The following is an 18,131-nucleotide window of genomic DNA, read 5'->3' on the forward strand; positions in this document are numbered from 1 at the left end:
CTAATGCTGCTGTGAACAATCATGTATAAGATTTTCTGGGGACATGTTTTCCTTTCTATTTTTCTTATCTCTTCTCTTCTCCTTTCTTTCTTTCTTCTTCCTTTTTTTTTTTTTTTTTTTTGAGAGAGGGAGAGTCGGGGAGAGGGAGAGAGAGAATCCCAAGCAGACTCCATGCCCAGTGCGGGGCTCGATCTCACAACCCTGAGATCATGACCTGAGCCAAAATCAAGAGTCAGAGGCTTAACTGATTGGGCCACCCAGGTGCCCCTTATCTGTTTTCTTTTCTTCTCCTTTCCTTTCCACTAGGACTGGGATGACTGGATCCTATGGTGACTCATTATTTAACCATTTGAGGACATACCAGACTCTTCTCCAAAGTCTGTATTTCCCCATTCCCAGCAGCAGTGTTCCAGTCTCTCCAGATCTTCAGTTACACTTGTCATTTCCTATCTTTTTGATGATAGCCATCCTAGTGGGTGTGAAGTGTTATATCACTGTGGTTTTGATTTGTATTGTCCTGATGCCTAATGATGTTGAGCATCCTTCCATGTGCTTATTGGCCATTTATATACCTTTTTTGGAGAAATGTTTATTCAGATTCCTTGCCCATTTTTTAATTGGGTTATTGGTCTTTTTTTTTTTGCTTCATAATAATTCTTTATGTAGTCTAGATATAAGTGCCTTATCAGATATATGATTTGCAATTACTTTCTGTAATTCTATGGGTTGTCTTTTCACTTTCTTGGTAGTGCTCTCTGAGACATGATTTTTTTTTGAAGATACAATTGGCTTTATTAAGTGATTCATGAATTGGGCAGCATCCCATCCAGCAAGTAGAGAGAGATGCTCCCTGAGACACAACATTTTTATTTTTGGAGATGTTTAGGCTATCTGTGTTTTCTTTAATTGCTTGTGCTTTTGATGTCATAGTTAAGAAACTATATTCATTCATTTAAATTCTCAGCTCAGTAAAGCTCAGTGGTACAAATATTTATCCACAAAGATTTATCCCTATGTTTTCTTTTAAGAGTTTTATTTTTTTATTATTTTTACTAACCTCAATTTCAGTTTAATGCAAGAAATTGGAAATCCATGTCTAAATGTAGGAGAATGACTTTAAAAAGGAAAAAAATTAATGATTACCTAGATTAGATTACTTACTGATTCAGAATTATACATATAAAGAGTTTTGTATTAACACTGACATATTGTTATATTGTAATCTTAACTGGAAAAAAAGCAAGAAATATATATTCGTGAGAAGAATATTCTTAGAAAGAAACATGGCAAAATATGAATAGTGATTATGCCAAGAGTTTTATAGTTTTATATGTTTGATTCATTCTGAGTTAATTTTTATGTATGGTATGAAATAAGACTCCCGTTTTTACATGTGGATATCCAGCTGTCCCATCACTACTAGTTAAAAAGATTATATTTCCCCCACTGAATTGTCCAAAATTCAGTTGATCATAAATGTGAGTGAGGGTTTTTTCCTGGGCTCAATTCTATTCCATTGATCTATGTGTCTAACTTTATACCCATGTGACACTGTCTTGATTACTATAGCTTTGTAGGAAGTTTTGAAATTGGAAATATGAGGATGAGTCCTCTAGCTTTGTTCTCATTTTTCAAGATTGTTTTGGCTTTTTAAGATCTCTTAAGATTCCATATGAATTTTGGAATCTGCTTTCCAGTTTCTTCAAAGAAAGCTGGATTTGATAGGATCGTGTTGAATCTGTAGATCAATTTGGGGAGTATTGCCATTTTTTTCAACCATAGGTTAATTTGCCTGTTCTAGAATTTTTTATTAATGAGACCATGCAGTACGTACTTTTTGGTGTAAGACTTCTTCTGCTCAGCATGATATTAATGAGATTCATTCATGTTGTATATATTACTATTTCCATTTTTTTATATTGAAGAGTAGTATTCTGTTGTATGAATAAACTTAGGTTTATCTGTTCTCCTGTTGATGGACATGTGGACTATTTAACTGTTAGGAACATTTATGTACAAGTTGCTTTTATATGTTTTCATTTCTCTTAAGTGAATACCTCGGAACAGAATTGCTGGATCATGGTGTAGGTGTATGTTTAGTTTTATAAGAAATTACCAGACCTTTCCCCAAAGTAAGGCCATTTTACACTATTACTAACGATGGAGAGTTTCAGGTACTATTTATTAATCCTCACTGATATTTGATGTTGTGAGTCTTTTTAATTTTAGCAATTCTGGTGAATGTATACTGATGTATTATTGTGGTTGTAATTTGCATTTCCCTTATGACTAATGATGTTAGACACTTTTTTTATGTGCTTATTAATCATTTGTGTATCTTCCTTTGTGAAGTATCTGTTGAGATATTTTCACTCATTTAAAATGTTGGGTTGTCTTTTTATTAGTGAGTCGAAGGAGTTCTTTACAAATAATAGATACCAGACCTTTGTTAGGTACAGGTTTTGTGAATATTTTCTTCCCCAAATAGCTTATTATTCATTTTATTAATGATGTCCTTTATTGAGCAGAGTTTTTAAATTTGATGAACGTTAATTTCTTTTTTCTTTATTGCTATTGCTTTCAGAATACTTTCTAAGATCATTTTACCTACTCTTATGTCACTAGAATATTTTCTTATGCTTTTTCCTAGAAACGTAATAGTTTTAGCATTTATTTATAGGTCTATGACCTATCATGAATTTCTGTGTATGGTGAGAGGTAGGAGTCTAAGTTTATTTTTCTCTCTATGGATGTTCCAGTACCATTTGTACCAGTACCATTTGTTGAAGAGACTTGCCTTTCCCCATTGGATTGAACTGACTCTTTTGTCAAACATCAAATGATTGTAAAAATGCAGGTTTGTTTCTGTGCTCCCTACCCTGCTCTATTGATCGACTTGTCTGTCTTAATGCCAGTAACACTCTGTGTTGATTACTGTGGCTTTTATTATATGTCTTGAAGTCGAGTGGTGTTAGTCCTCTGACTTTGCTCTGCTCTTTTTTTTTTTTTTTTAAAGATGACTGGCTATTCTAGATTCTTGTATTTCTTATAAATTTTAGAACTGGCTTACCATTTCGTACAAAAAGTCTGGTGGAATTACTGTTGGGATTGTGTTGGATCTATGGATCAATTTGGGGAGAATGAATATCTTAACATTAGTGAGCCTTCCAGTCTGTGAATACAGCATGTATCTCCACTTCTTTAGGTTTTTTTCTGGCTTCCCACGATTTTATTTTTTTGGAGTCGCTTGTCCTATTGCTCTTTTTTTCTCTCATTTCCAGTTCTTGGTTCTATAGTGCACTGGTGATGAGGGGGTGTCCTATAGTGAGATTGCTGCTGGGGTCTTTGGCAGATCAGCTTATCTGTAAAAAGAGGATGAGAATGATATTTAATTCACAGAGTTTGGGGGAGCATTATATAAAATATTTAAATAGGGCCCTTAGAAATAAGGGCTCAGTAAATGTTGGCTTTGTTTCGGACTGCCCTTCACGATCCAGCTCAGTTTGGACCTGGTCCATGAAGCCCCATTTCTGAAATTTCTCTTTTCCACACTCTGCTGTTTTACTCTCCCTGGAGACTTCAACACTTTTGCCTTGAGTGTGTCTGACACTCCTTTTTATTGTAAGCTGTCTGTAAGATTTGGGGTTTGGTTTCCTTTAGGTGCACTGATTGCTCATTATAGAGCATCAGCTCCAAGGAACACTAAAAAAGTATCAAAAAATTAAACTGTATTTTTTCTGGGTGTGATTACATCCATTATCTTATGTTCTCCTTGAAGAAGTGGTAAAGTTTGGCTTTATCCTCAATTACAGGTGAGAAAACTGAGGGACTCCAAGAGGGATTAAGAACCAGCCATAAGAAAGTAGGGACAGAGCTAGAACTAGAGCCCAGGTTCTGGACTTGAAGAATAATAGGCATGATGGTGGAAACACACACACACACACACACACACACACACACACCCCTATGCATATGTGTGTGTGTGTGAGTGTGCACATATGTATACATATATATATGTAGAAAGCATGCTTAAAATTTCCTCAGCTCTGTAAGATGCTGGAATCGTTTTCTTCAGGGCCAGCCAATGGCACAAATCCTTCATGAAAATGACATTTACATTTCATGGCTGTGCTAAGCCAGTGAATAATATCATATAGGTTTAAAAGAATCTTAAGCTGCTGAGTGAACTTTGCCTTCTCTTTTTGAAAAGCGACTCGGTGGGGTATGATATGTGGTGGCAACATTTATTGCTTGCCTGCTCTTCTTCGCAAGGATAAAAATTTACAGCTGCAGAGGCTGATTAGGAGGTCCTCGGCTCTCTTGGTCCTCTGCCCCCTTGAAATGCCCTGGCTCCCCCATAGAAGAGTTCAGCCCAGTGTGAGGTCCTGCCACACACAGCCATGATGTAGGCTGATGAAGAGAGAGGAGCCACGTTATCTACCAAGCCTGTGAGCAGAAGACTTTAAAAAACGTACTGCTTTCCAGAAGAAAAGACACGCTCTGAAAGGTTCATGAAGTACCTGTCGTTCACATTTAATTACTTGCTTCTCTCTCCCTCTGCAAGATACTAGCACTTGGGGGTCATACTTGAGGGTTTAATGTTTGCTCACATAATAAATGTTGATCTTGCTTCCTCAGGAACAAGTCTGACCAGGAGAAAATGAATGCCCCATCGCTTGACATGTTTTCTCCTATCTCTCCCCTGGGCTGCATCCTTTGATGCTGGGGGCTGGTGGGCATGAGAGTAGACTTCTTGCTTTCAGATCCATGTGAGTACATTTGACTCATCACAACAAGCACCATTTCTAGGGGGCCAAACAAGTGTGTTGATCTTCATGATATCGTGAAACTTCATTTCTCACAAGTCTCTGTCCAAATCACCTGCTTCTAAATGCCTTCTGTGTGCCGGGCGCACATGCTTTTTAGGAGCTGGATGTGCTTGAATCCCCACAAGAGCCCGTGGCTCCCAGTGTATTGGATATGGAGCCTTAGAGAGGGCAGCTCACCTGGCCAGTGGCTGAACCAGTCTCCCAGCTCCAGCACTGTGACTCCAGAACCTGCACGTGCACTGCTTGCAATGCGTTTCCTCCTACCCTGCCTCCTTCCGTCCCCCCACCTCTCACTTTCTCCTTTTCCTGGGCCCTAGAAAGATGACCACTTATCAGCTGACAGATCTTTGCCGCTCTTTTGTGTAGCCCTGTGTTGAATTGTTCTCCCTTTCCTTAGCCTGGTCTTAGAATTCTTATCTTTACATCTGGCTCTGCATCTGGTCCCCACGTCCTTACTTTACCTCAGCTGTTGCCATACACCTACAGAGATCGTGGCATTTTTTTTTTTAAAAGAGAATTTGTAAAGTTTTAACAAGGTCAGGGGTCACCCAGGTGATTTCTGCAATTGGACCCCAAATCCACAGAGAAAAAATTGTGGTTGGAGTTCTAGAGTGATGGGGATTCAGATACAAAGAAATATTATGGGTATGGCTCAAGTTAACTCCCTGAGCTGTTTGAAGGAATGAAGTACTTCAGCTGTTAAGCTTTTGCACATCTATCTATTAGGCATTCATTAAGAGACAATGTAGCATCATGGTTAGGAGCTGGGGTGTGAAGCCAGATCACTTGCTTCCCTGTGACCTTTGGTAACTTCAGCTAACCTCTGTGGTCCTCTATTTCTTTGTGAGAACTTCTATTCTTTATTATGAGAATAATGTTGATAGCTAACTTTTAGGGTGATGGAGAGGATTAAGACAATCTGTGTAAAGTACTTAAAATAGTAGGTGATATATTGAACACCCTGAAAACATATTAGTTATTATTAATATGAAAATGTCTCTTCTACACTCTTAATATTCTGCCTTGGACTTTGGGACTATAATGGACAGAACATCCCTGGCATCATGGTGCTTTCAGCCTAAGTGGAGAGAAAGAGAGAAAATGAGGAGTGTGCATTAGTGCACCAGGGGTACATACCGGTGATTGGGGGTGTATAGCCAAGTCCTGAGGAAGGATTCCCGGGACGTTCAGGTTAGAACCATAGACCTAGAAAGGATGGCAGAGGTGTTCTAGTCAAACCCCCTTTGGGACCTAGAGTGCTTAATTGATTTGTTCCCATTTATTCAGTGGGTTAATGGTAGGGCCAGGCTGAACTGAGGTCGGGCCAGAGTGTTTCACGTGGCCACACCTCCTCCCTGAAGATGTAAGCCAATATGCCAAAACATATTCATTCCCCAAATCATTCCAGTCAGCAATGCTTGATGCTGGGGACAGCTTCTCTGGACTCAGACTTTGTCTCTGGCTCCTGGGAGCTCTCCTGATAGTAATCTGTGCCAAACCGTCAGAATAATTATGATGGCCATCGTCTTGTGTTTACTTTAAAGTTGTCTATCCTGGTAATGATCACCTGGCAAAGAGAGAGACTTATCCTGTTGGACATTTGTAAATATCTAATTTGAATTTAGAAATTTGGGCAACCAATCCAATTAAAGCCTGGCTCTCACAGATCTACCTGAGGAACGCACAGGTGCTGAAATCAGTCGACTTGGAAACAGAATGGCTAGAATGTCTTTTAGGAAGTGTATGTTGGGTGGGGAGCATAGAAATTGATTGAAGAAGGCATGAGAACCTTAAAGATTTCAGATGGCTTATAATTTATCTGTAATGGGAAAAAGACTTTACTACCGAGATAATATCTTGGGATAAATTTGAAACCACCAGCCATATTATGGATGTGTTTGTGGATGTATGTGAGTTGCAGGGAATGAAATTCTTTTTTTCTGTGAATGTAATTTAATGTGGATAAGATGACGAATAAGCTATATGCAGTAAGAGCCCATTTGATATAATGTGTGTAATTTTAAAGTTAAAACCATCATGCTTTAGAACTAGAAGGGACCTCAGAGATCAAACTGGATTGTAGGTGGAGGAACCAATCCCAGAGCTGAGTGGTTTTGCCTCTAGTGCGAATAGAATCCAGATATTTAGACCATTGTGTTTGGAGACTTTTAAGAACATAAGGCTTGATTGCTGCAGGCTAATTTTTAGTAATTTTTTTTTTAACCAATAGTGGGCTTATGGCAGAGCCAAACTGATTTCTCCTGGAAGGTGGACTGACTCTTTATCTTTAGCCCCTTGCATACGTGGACGCTTAATAAAAACACTTTCTGTGACCCCCTAATTAATACCCCATTATGTAAATTTAGGGAAATGAGAACAATATTATTTACCAAACTCTTCTTTTGTTTGAGCTATTAACGTGGCTTCTTATGATTTCTCAGTTAGCTGATTTAAAAGAATTCAGAGAAAGTCATGTATGTTTTTCTTTTCAAAGAAAAACACTGGTTGCTAGAGGGATTGAGTTTAATATAGTTTCATAGCATAGAGGTTTTAATAATGCAGTCTAAAGTATTTGTACATGAATTCATTAAGCCCAGATTAGTCTTATTATAATTACTCAAAAAGTAATTCAATTTAAGAGAAAACATTTTAAATGGATATAAAATACACTGTTAGCTGGGAAGCCATACTGTTTTACTTTATCAGCTCCATAAAGTCCTAGCAGATTTGAACATAACTTTCACAGTATACAGAATGCAATCATAAAAAGTATTATTCCTAAATCTATTTTTTTATGTTCTTTCAGTAGTTAAGAGCTTTATCCCTCTGTGCTAGGAATGAGATATACTAGGGATAGCAGGTCATAAAAATCTTTGGGACTTCCTAGCTTGCATCTCTTGAACTGCTTCCCCAAGTCAGGGCTGGCTGATGTGTTACAAGTACGTGGCCCAAGATTGATGTTGGTAACACATTCCCTAGAAAATGTAGCAGGAAGGTACTTCAGGGCTTTTAAAACAATTTTTTTTCTTACTCACAAATACTAAAAGACATTTACTAACTGCCATGTGCCTTCAGAGGTATGCCAATGACAGGCCAAGTATTGGTCTTCATTTCTAACATGATAGAAGACGAAGAGAAGCCAGGAGCAAGGAAAACCAGGGAACTCTCCCTAGCCTGCACCCAGAGTGAGACAGAGAAGAAAAAGCAGAAGGAGATACGAGGCCTACCTGCGTGAAAGAAAGGGTGAGCGTTTGGCATCAAGGGCTGGAGACTGAGGAGTGAGGCCTTCTGGCTAGTGCTCGATCACCATGACTCCCGGGGCTGCCTGAGGGTGCCTGGGGGAAACGAGGAGCGTGGACATGGGCTATGTGGCCACGCGACTGCCTGAGCTGTCTAGCTTTGGAGACACAGGAAACTAATCATGGCCCTGGGTGGTGCCATGGAGGCCACGCCAGGAGCTCTGGAGGAGCCTTCGCTCTGGCCGTGCTCCAGGAGAGCAGACTTGCACCTGGTTAGGAAGGGGCTCCACTTAAGTGGTTTGTTGTGTTCAAACTTTAACATTTATTTAATCAAGCAGCAAAACCCTTTATTTTTTTCAAAAGCAAATTCTTCATAGAATTCCAGTGCGCCTAACAGAATGGGTCTTATTCCCGCTGGCCCCATGCCCCCTGCCTTCTTTGAACACTAGGCCTCTGGGAGCATGGCTTCAAACATGGATCAGAGCCCAGGGCAGGCCTGGGTGAGCCCTTTACATGGTGGCCTTGAGAGATAATGACAGGTCCAGAAGAGAGAGGCAAAGTCAGAAGGGTGAGTGGTGCCAAAAAGAAAGGCCGGGCCCTGGTTTTCTGGAGCTTCTGGGTTTTAATCACAACCCTTTTGATCCCAAGTGTTTGGAGATAGGATGTCATTGGGTCTCTGATTAAAAATAATTCATTCATGAGGTAATATTTGAAAATGGCTTTGGAGTTTCTTAATGGCACATAGCTACATGACAAGGAATTAAAATGATCATTTTATTTTAATGGATTTTTTTCCCTGATACTTTTACAGTACTATACAAGTCATGAAGGCTTTTCAGATGGTAGGCAATCAATACATGTGTGTTGACTAATAATCCCACAATTTATAGAAGTCTTTTTGAGTACTAGTTACTGTGCATTTTTATATGCATTACCTCGTTTGATCTCCACAGAAATTGATGAGGTAGCACAGAAATGAGCTGTTGTTAATTTGCGTGTTGCAGATGAGAAATGCAAGGCTTGGGGAGGTTAAAGTCATTTGCCCAAGGTCACACAGCCAGACGTGGAACCTGCTCTGACTTCAAGACCTGAATTCTTCGACACGCCGTCCTATTGCTTATTATTACAATAACATTAACTTTTACTTTTTGAACATGTGTGATAAACCAGCTACTATGTCTTAATTGCTTTACATGCATCTTGGTTGTCCCTTTGAGTTCGAAAAGAAAGTTATATTATCTTTATTTTATAAATGAAGAAACTGAGACCCCAGAGGTTTTAAATAGCTAGCCCAACATGGCTAGGATGGTGAACTACCAAAGATTGGACCTTTTATGATTTGATGCTAAAGTCCATGTCTCTCTTCTGATTAAATTACCCAACCTGATCCTCATCATAGCCCCAGCATAGGGAAGAAGCTTATGTCTCCCAACCCTGTTTTCTAGATGAGAACACAGGCTACGGGAGGTTTCCCCTGGCCAGGGGCTAGGACCCAGTCTTAGGTCAAGGGATCCAGTGGCCATGATTATGTGGTAACATGGCACTGGATCATATTTGGGAGAATAGGAGTTAGCCCAGCCCTCTATGGGAAGCCCAGCTGCCATTTCTGGACCTTGGCTCTGTCAATGTCAAGCAGAACTACTCTGGAGTGCTGGTATTCGACAAGAGAGGAGGTATTGGTGTACCCATTTTTCAACATAGAAAAGAAAGAATTCACTTCATTCACAGAGATTTACAGCACTACGCAGACTGAGTTCTAGGTGCTCTTCACATCCATGGGTAAAGCTAGCTGGATTTGAAATCTGGTGGGGGGGGTAGCTCCGCTGATCTTGAAATTGATTTTGGTTAATGGTGAACCAGTGTTCATTTCAGCTATTCCCTATATCCCTCCCTTTGCCCCTGGTTAGTTGGGTCCCAGTAAAATTTACAGTGCTTTACTGTAAAAGCACTTGTACTTAAAAGAGAATTTTCTTTCTGTAGCTCAAACCACAGGAGGACTCACAAGACAGCTATCTCCCCAGGTGAGACTTCTTAAATGGGAGTTAAGTGCATGCAATTTCAAGAAACTAAACTCCCCTCATATATAATTTAACCTAGAAAAGAAAGCAAAATTGAGAGAGTAGTATGATTACATTGTTTGAGAACTGGTAACTTTATCTCCCCTAGTCTTATGGAAGTCAGGCACACTTTCACTGTTTGGCATATCTTTAATGCTGTGGGGTGTGGGCTAAGTGTGATGTTGTAATAACAGGGACGGTTTCTCTAACCATAGCCATGGACTGTGGATTGAAATAGTAAATTATTCCTAGCAGACCGAATGGGCAATAAGACTGCCATCCAGTTCTCCTCATAAAATAAAGCAATAGATAAATAAAGGAGAACCAGCTCACTTAACCCGCGTGGCTCGGTGCACTGCTAATTATTAACCCAGGCACAAGAGAAGGGTTCACCCAGAGTGTAGTTAAATCATTTTTAATAGAGGTAAACACTAGCCATGTGGATGAGTAGCACTCAAGAAAGTTTTTAATCAGCAACGTTTAAGAATCACCCAGCCTAATTGCCATAACTTATTAATAATAATAAGTAATCTAGTCTTTTTATGGCCCCTGTCTCTGGAGGACTCAGTGCATTAAAGATCTCTGGGGTGTGAATCTCTCAGTAGCTGTCGGGCGGGGGGAAGGCAAGTACCCTAGATGCTCATTCCTAATGGGAGAAATTGGACATCGAAGCTAAGAAAGACAAATATGAGTTCCTTTTTATTTTCTTCTTCCCACATCTGAGTCACCAACTTCTACACGGCCTTTCATCTATCTATAGGACCAGAATGGCTCCAGGGGGTGGGGGGAGGGCTGGAGAACAGGCTTTCTTTGTTCACGTGAATGATTGGGGTTGAGGGAAGTGAGTGTGAGCAGAGCTTTGTCTGAAGGAATTTATTTCCTCTGCCCAAGTGTCCCTGGTGTCCCTTGGCCTCAACCTGACTGTGGCTGGGTGGGTGCTAGCAACTTCCAGCTCTGTGCTTATGTGATTTGCCACTTCTGGGAGAGCAGGAAAGATGGCGCTGAGTCTTACTCTCAGAGTGAGTCTTCACAGCAGCTGATGGGAGGATGTTTGTGTAAATTATCTAACTTAACCTGCTCAACACCAACGTGTGGGCATTGAAATATCCCCAGGTCATCAACAAGGAACTTCAAGTTCAGAGGGTGTAAGTGATCGACTACCACATGATTCCTAGTGATTGGTTAGACTGAAAGGTGAATATCACACTCAAATTTGAGGCCCTTTGGATTTTATGAGTGACAAGTCCCTGTGGTTTGGGATGATGGGCACAAACACCAGAGTACATGATGGTAAGAGTATTTCTGTGACTAATATCTTCTGAGGTCCAGAATTTGGGGGTAGGTAAAATGTAGCCAAACAGCACAGGATTTACCTTATTCTCACTTATATTTTGTTCTTCTGTCCATGAGTCATTTGAGCCTGAACCTGCATGGCTGTTTCAGTCTAGAAAAGTGAAATTTTGAAGAAGGTACCCAAGCCATTATTGTACACAGCAAAGAGCTAACTAATGCCAAGAATGGAATGATATATGCCGTAGACTACAAAGACATAAATTTAGAGTGTAAATTGCAAGATAACTCATGTGCAAATTGTTGCAATATTTATACTAGTGTTTATTAAAATTTACATTTGAATAAAAAGGTGCAAAGTGTAAATGAAGCTGAAAAACATTTCTTTTTTTCTTAAATCTAAAATAGCTTATACGAAAATCAAGAGAGTTTTTTGGAATAGAAGATATGAATAGTACTCTATGCAGATTTGTCTGCTAAAGCATGAAATATAAAGTGAAATTGGAAGGAATAAGGTCACTAAATCCCTGCCTGAAGTTCCTCCCACCCTGCCCACTGATACTTTCCAGTGATTCAAATCAGTACTGAATTTCTAAGGAAGCGCTCCCTGTCAAAAGCCACAGAAAGGAGGGTGAGGATCCAGGATGGATGTCGAGACTGGATCCGTATTTGAGAGACTAATCTTATTTCACTGATGTTTTCAAGGTTGGAAATTTTTGTCTGTACTCATTAGAGGAGAATGATAAATCTCTAATTTGTACTTTGCTAATAATAGGGATGAGCTTGTGTGCTTCATTAAGGTTAAATGAATCTCATGTAGTCCTAGCTGAGTCTTTCGTGCCATGTGTAACCTTGGGAAAAGTCTTCTACTTCTGTGGGACTCAGTGTCCTCATCTGTAAAGTGAGGGGGTTGGAGCAGATGAGTACGAAGACCCACCAGCCCCTTTTCCTTGCCTCCCGTGTGGGAGCACACCAGGCAGTGAGGACCCGCAAAGATGATTAAAACACACAACTCTTGCCCTCGGGAGCTCACGGTCTACATAACTAACTACAATATGAGCTGTAATTGCAACGTGCACAAGTTACTCTAGGGGCATGGGTGGAAACAGTGACCTCTCTCTGTGAGGGTAGGCTCTGAGAAACTTTGCAGCGGCTGTGACATTTGAAGGCTGAGGAGGAGGGCTCCCTCAGGTGTGCAGGCTGGTCAGAGGGTGGGTGGTTCCGACGGCACGTTCCAGGCAGCAAATTCGTGTGGCAGGTGTATTTAGAAAGCTGCACATGGTCCTTCTCACAGTCTCCAGAGAGTATGGAGGCATGGGGGGAGAGTGCCATCCACACGCTGCTGGGCCAAAACCTGTACCAATAATGAGTGACTGAGGTTAGGAAGTAATACATCGAGTACACACACACACACACACACACACACACACACACACACACACACACACACAGGGCAGAGTTGAAGTTGTCCTGTAACGGCATCACTCTGTCCATTTACATCCCAGTTAGCTTTTGTGAATGTGAGGGAGAGGGTGGTGTTTTAGCCAGCTCCCTGGACATCGTGAGCCTGCCCCCTGTCATACCCGAGCCACGGCCTGGGGTGCCCTTGGGAGCATATGTATGGCATATGAATGACACCCTTCACAAGGGTCACGTCTGCGCCACCGGAATGAAAACTGTTCCCACAGGGATTCTGTCATTGCAGGTTGTTTAATCCACCAGGTGCGTATTTCATCTTTGAAAGGTGCTTGTGCGCCTTTCCTGGGCTCTCCGCTCTCTGTGACCTCGTAGGAGCTGATGTTGTAGCTGACGACTGGCAGCAAATTGGATGTCGACGATACAGTTCTTATTTAGTTTTTAATATGAAAATCAAGTTTTAAAATTCAGATCATAGATGAAAAGCATGGCCATTGTTAAAAAATTAAAGTAATACAGAAAGGCCTACCTAAGATTTGAAGAAGTGACCCCACATTCCATCACTGAAGGCAAACATTTCCGTGACCGTCTTTCTTCGTGGAGATATAGGCATGGGTACGCGCACATAAGTGGGCTCAGGATTCATTTTTCATGTTGCTGTCTGATTTTTTTCATTCAGAAGTAATCAAAGTCTTCATTTGAAACGGGGGCACCATAACCCATTGTGTGGGATACGTTATTTGTGGTTTGATTCCCTGTAGACAAACAAGCAATATCCATTGTTTCGCCGTTATACACAGTGCTGCGATGAATAAGGTGTTAGAATTATTTGGTGCCTTTAGTTATTTCTGTAGATTAAATTCCTGGAAGTGGTACTGTTAGGTCAAGGACTGTATGTTTAACATTTCCTTACATCTTGTCAAGCTGTCTTTCGGAAGTTTCGTACCTGTGTACAGCCCCATTAACAGGGCGGGAGCTGGTTCCTGTCTCAGAGGGGCTGTCTGTATTCCTCCCAGCACTGTCTTCCATCTTCAAGTTCCTGAGTGAGAAATAGGAGCAGCCAAGAGTACTTTTGGGGTGACTGGGAGGCAGTAGAAGCAGGATGAGCCTGAATGCACAGGAGAGATGTCAAAAAGGACCTGGTGTATGCACATCTGTTCACCGAAAGATATATACGAACATCCCCATCGCAATTCCTAATTGTCAAACGCTGAAAACACTCCAAATGTCCATCAGGATTACAAGGGGAAAATAAATTACAGTATAATCACACAGTGGAATACTATATGGGAAAGAGAATGAATGACCTACTAGTACATGCTACATGGGCATGGATGACTCCCACAATCACTGTGCAACAACAAAAAAAAGGCAGTCAGAAAAAATACATACTGTATGAGTCCATTTGCATTAAGTTTAAAAGCAGGAAAAAGGGAATGTGGGGTGTTAGAAGTCATGCTGGTGGTTACCCTTAGAGGGATATTAGTGACTGCTTGTTCATTTATGCCTTTTGCTAGATGTATATTTCCCAGTGCTGGACAGAGTGCTTGGCATATGGCCTCCCCAGTATTTGTTGAAAAAAAATTAATTTTTTCCCCTTTTAACAGGCTTTGACCTAGGATTAATATGAAGACGTGGTGTTATTCGTTGTGAGTTATGATGTGGAAAATTCATACAAATTTTTTTTTCGGTGATTTAAATATGGAAGGAATCTTAGTATATTTGTAGACCCTTCCTCCGTTTGTTCTCCTGTGTGATGTTGTTGCTTTTGTGTTATTTATAAACCAGTCAGACACTTAGTGGTAGGTGAGGAGACGGGTTTTGGAATCAGACATTCGGGTTCAATGCCGAGTCCATTGCTTACTCCTCTGTGGCCTTGGATGAGTGACCTAATCTTCTCCAATATCACTTTCCTTAGTCTGTTTAGTAAGGATGAGACTACAACCTACTCTCTAGGGTCATTGTGAAAAATAATATTAATATTAATAATAACCACCAAATTATGTTTGCTACGTGCCGGACACTGACCTAAGCTCTTAAAACATAGGACATAATTTGTTTGATCTTTCCAGTACTTCTATCTATTTGTGGTTTAGGAAATGTAAGCCACAGCATTAGTAAGTGTTGAGCCAGGATTTAAATCCAGGAATTCCATTCCAGAGCCCGAGCTCTTAACCACTACCTCTGAGTTAAAGGAAATACTGCACCAAGAGTGCTCAGCAAAGTCAGCATCTGTTAGCTGTGAAGATCATCATTGTCATTCTCAGCATCATTAATATTTTTTTCTCCTCTCTCTCTCCCTGCTCTCCTCCCTTGTTTCTCCGCCCTCCTGGCAGATATGTTCCAGCAAGGTAAGTTCGCAGTCTCCGGCCTGCTTCTGCACTGACCATGCTTTTTTGGGAACAAGGGTATTGTCTGTGTGCAGAGGGTTATGGAGCTTTGCATTCTCTGTGGACTCACACTGGGGCTTTAGAAGACACCATGGGGACAATAGCCTGAGGTGGCCAAAAGTGCCATTGGCCTCTCTGGGCCTCCACCATCCAGCCTCTGCCTCTGGACCATGCTTGGAGGTAGGGTGGCGACTAGACGGTTTGGGCAGGTACACTGGAGAGAGTCATGGCTAGGTCCCCATGAAGGCATACGCATGCTTGGGACTCGTGGGATGGGTGAGGAGCAGGTGTTTCTGGGGTGGGGGTTCAGCTGGAAGACCCCTATCCCTCGGGGCTCCTGTATCAGGGCCAGCTGCTGCTGGGGCAGGGCTCTGTATGCCGGCTCCACGTGGGGGTTTCTTTGCTCTGCCAAACATGTCGCTGTCCTGAGAAGAGGTGTAGACAAGACCATGGCATGATACCTTCAACCCAGGTGTCCCTGGCAACCCCTCCAGCTGGGCCTGGGACAGAGATGGAGTCCGGAGAGGGCATGCAGTGTCTAACCTATTTTGCCAACCAATGTCATGCATTCCGGGGAGCTGGAGATGGAAAGTTGAACTGCGTCTTCCCGTGCGCGCTTCTGTCCTGACCAAGGATGCAGAGCTAGCGCCTGTGCTCTGTGCAGAGGGAGACTCGTGTGTATGGCCTTGTTGAACCTGCCAGGCACACGTGAACGGGGTGCCACCTATTCACCCCCCCCACCTTTTTTTTTTTTTTATAAAATCACGGTCTGCAACCACCGGGTAGCATCAGCAGGGCATATCTATATTCAAGCCAGGAAATACGTTCGTGGCACAGGTTTGCTATGTCTCTCTTGAATCCAAGGCTGGCTTAGAAGAAAAGACACCGGTTTAAAAATACATCTAGGCAGCCCATAAATAGCCACCGAGAGATAATCTCCCAAGCTTGATATTTTCACGATTATTTCAGCCCAAACCTGCAGCGTGTGTTGTGGAGAATGTCTGTCTGCTCTCTGATAGAAGCGCAGTTGTGGGTAACAATGAGGGGACTGTTGTGTTTGTCTTTTAAGAGTCTGGAGTCATAGACCTACTTTTATAAATAATTCATAAATTCCAACAAGCTATAAGTAATAAGTTCCATTTGGCTAGAGACTCAGAGATGAGCAAAATTGAAAAGGTGCCGTGACTGTTGATGTAGTGAAAGCCTCGCTGTTAGGGCCCCCTTGCTCCATGTGTTTTCTTCCTTGACAAACTGGGGGTTCATGGCAACACTCTGGGAGGAGAAGAGGTTTGTTTTTTTTTTTTTTTTTTTACATGAACTAGAATACAAGCACCACCAACGCTGCATTGCATTCCTCGTTTTGAGACACAAAATGCTTGAATTTGGGAAGTCTTTCTGGAGCACGAATGCCACAGCCCTGGGAGAACGGGGAGAGAAAAGGCTTCTAACGGATCTGGTTTTTCTTCAAACGATTGCGAGCGTTCACGACTGTCATGATTGGTATAAAAAATGGCTTATTAGGCTCCCTATGTCAAGTTTGCCTCCTTTTGTTATCCGTCATGCCACTTGATTGATGAGATTCGCCTGTCAGTAGCAAAGATATGCAGAGCAAAAGTTATAATCATCTGCAAATCACTGGCTATCGGGACTTGAGAGCATCTTCCAGAGACAGAAGCTGCTAGCTGCCCGTCGCCCCACGTGATGGTGGGCCACAGCTCCCGTGTACCATATTACTAGGATTTCAAATGAAGAGAGCTGAACTGGCTTTTGGGAATTATTTACATGGTGCTGGCCTTCTAGGGCCATTTTGTAATGAGGCACATTCTCTGAGATGGGAGCCAAGAACCCGCCAGGTGGTGCCCCATTCTTAACTTTGCTTCCGGCCATTCTGCCAAAGAAATGAATGCCCAGTAAAATGAGACAGTTCAGATGTTTTGGTGATGGTGCTGGTCACATCAGACCAAGACAAAAGGTTCTGTGTCTTACGGATAGTCCAAAACCTGACTCCACTGCGTCTTCTGTGGTCGAAACTCTGTTCCAGAATTGTGTCATTACTTTGAAACACGGGGGGCCATGGATGGTGCTAGAAATAAGCAGCCAGAAAACTCTGTGGTTTCAGATGAACAGAAGCCACTGGGTGGAAACTGAGGTCCATTCATCCCCACACATATTGTGGGAACTCTGCGGCTGGGGCTGCCCGACCCCGCCGTGGGCCTGCTTTGGCTTTGCCCCGGGTGGCCAGGGGCACTTGCGGGAGATGCTGCTTTCTTGGTGCGTGCTTCTGGTGGTGAGTGAGCGAGGCCCGCCTGCCCAGAGGAGTGCCTGTCTGCGTGTTTGGGCCGCTGGGCACCACGGCAGGCAGAAGAGGGAGGTAGCCTTGAAAGCTGACAACATCAGACATTCTCAGAGGAAACCACAGTTATTTTCCCTGGATTGCATTATCTTTTATTTCACTACAGATCAATCTTGTTAGAGGAGGTGACAGTGCAGCAGCTACTGCTGGGCCTTTCTTGGCTGTGTCTGTGGCGTGTGCACATGGCAACGTGTTTCTGCCCTGCGCCTGTGCCATTTTAGAGCTTGCTTCCTTTCTTTCATCTGCAAAGGCCGCTTGCTGGGGCGGTTAGACCACAGGGCGTGAGGGCCATCGAGGACCAGTGGGCCCGCAGCTGGGCCTTCTGTGTATCCGAGTTCCAGGGCCGTGGGGCCACCTTTTCAAGGAGCCTTATTGACCCACGTTCTCTGTTGTCCACAGAGCTCATGCGCTACTGGATGGCTCTCAGCAAGGCCGAAGTGCCATAGAGCTGCTCTTCACAACATCAAATGCAGTTGAAAATGCTGTATGTGCCCACGTGTCTGGAATCTCGAGTTTTAGAGCACTTTTATATCCATCGTTTAATAATGAAGTCAGGA

The 18,131-nt window shown here is 42.3% G+C and overlaps 1 protein-coding gene across 2 annotated transcripts in view; it reads left to right on the forward strand.

The window, feature by feature from the left end:
- Positions 1-18,131, forward strand: part of GFRA1 (GDNF family receptor alpha 1) — a 209,341-nt gene that overhangs the window by 43,533 nt on the left and 147,677 nt on the right. The window contains exon 4 of one of the 2 annotated variants that reach the window (XM_028121774.2): positions 15,168-15,182. The exons of the other annotated variant lie outside the window; for it this stretch is intronic. Coding sequence (XP_027977575.1) covers positions 15,168-15,182 — 15 coding nt within the window. The remainder of the gene's footprint in view (positions 1-15,167; positions 15,183-18,131) is intronic. 2 annotated transcript variants of the gene reach the window in all.

The sequence above is a fragment of the Eumetopias jubatus genome, unplaced genomic scaffold (genome assembly GCF_037043125.1).
Source record: "Eumetopias jubatus isolate StellerSeaLion01/CBP00866 unplaced genomic scaffold, mEumJub1_p1.0 scaffold_17, whole genome shotgun sequence".
Taxonomy (NCBI): Eukaryota; Metazoa; Chordata; class Mammalia; order Carnivora; family Otariidae; genus Eumetopias; species Eumetopias jubatus.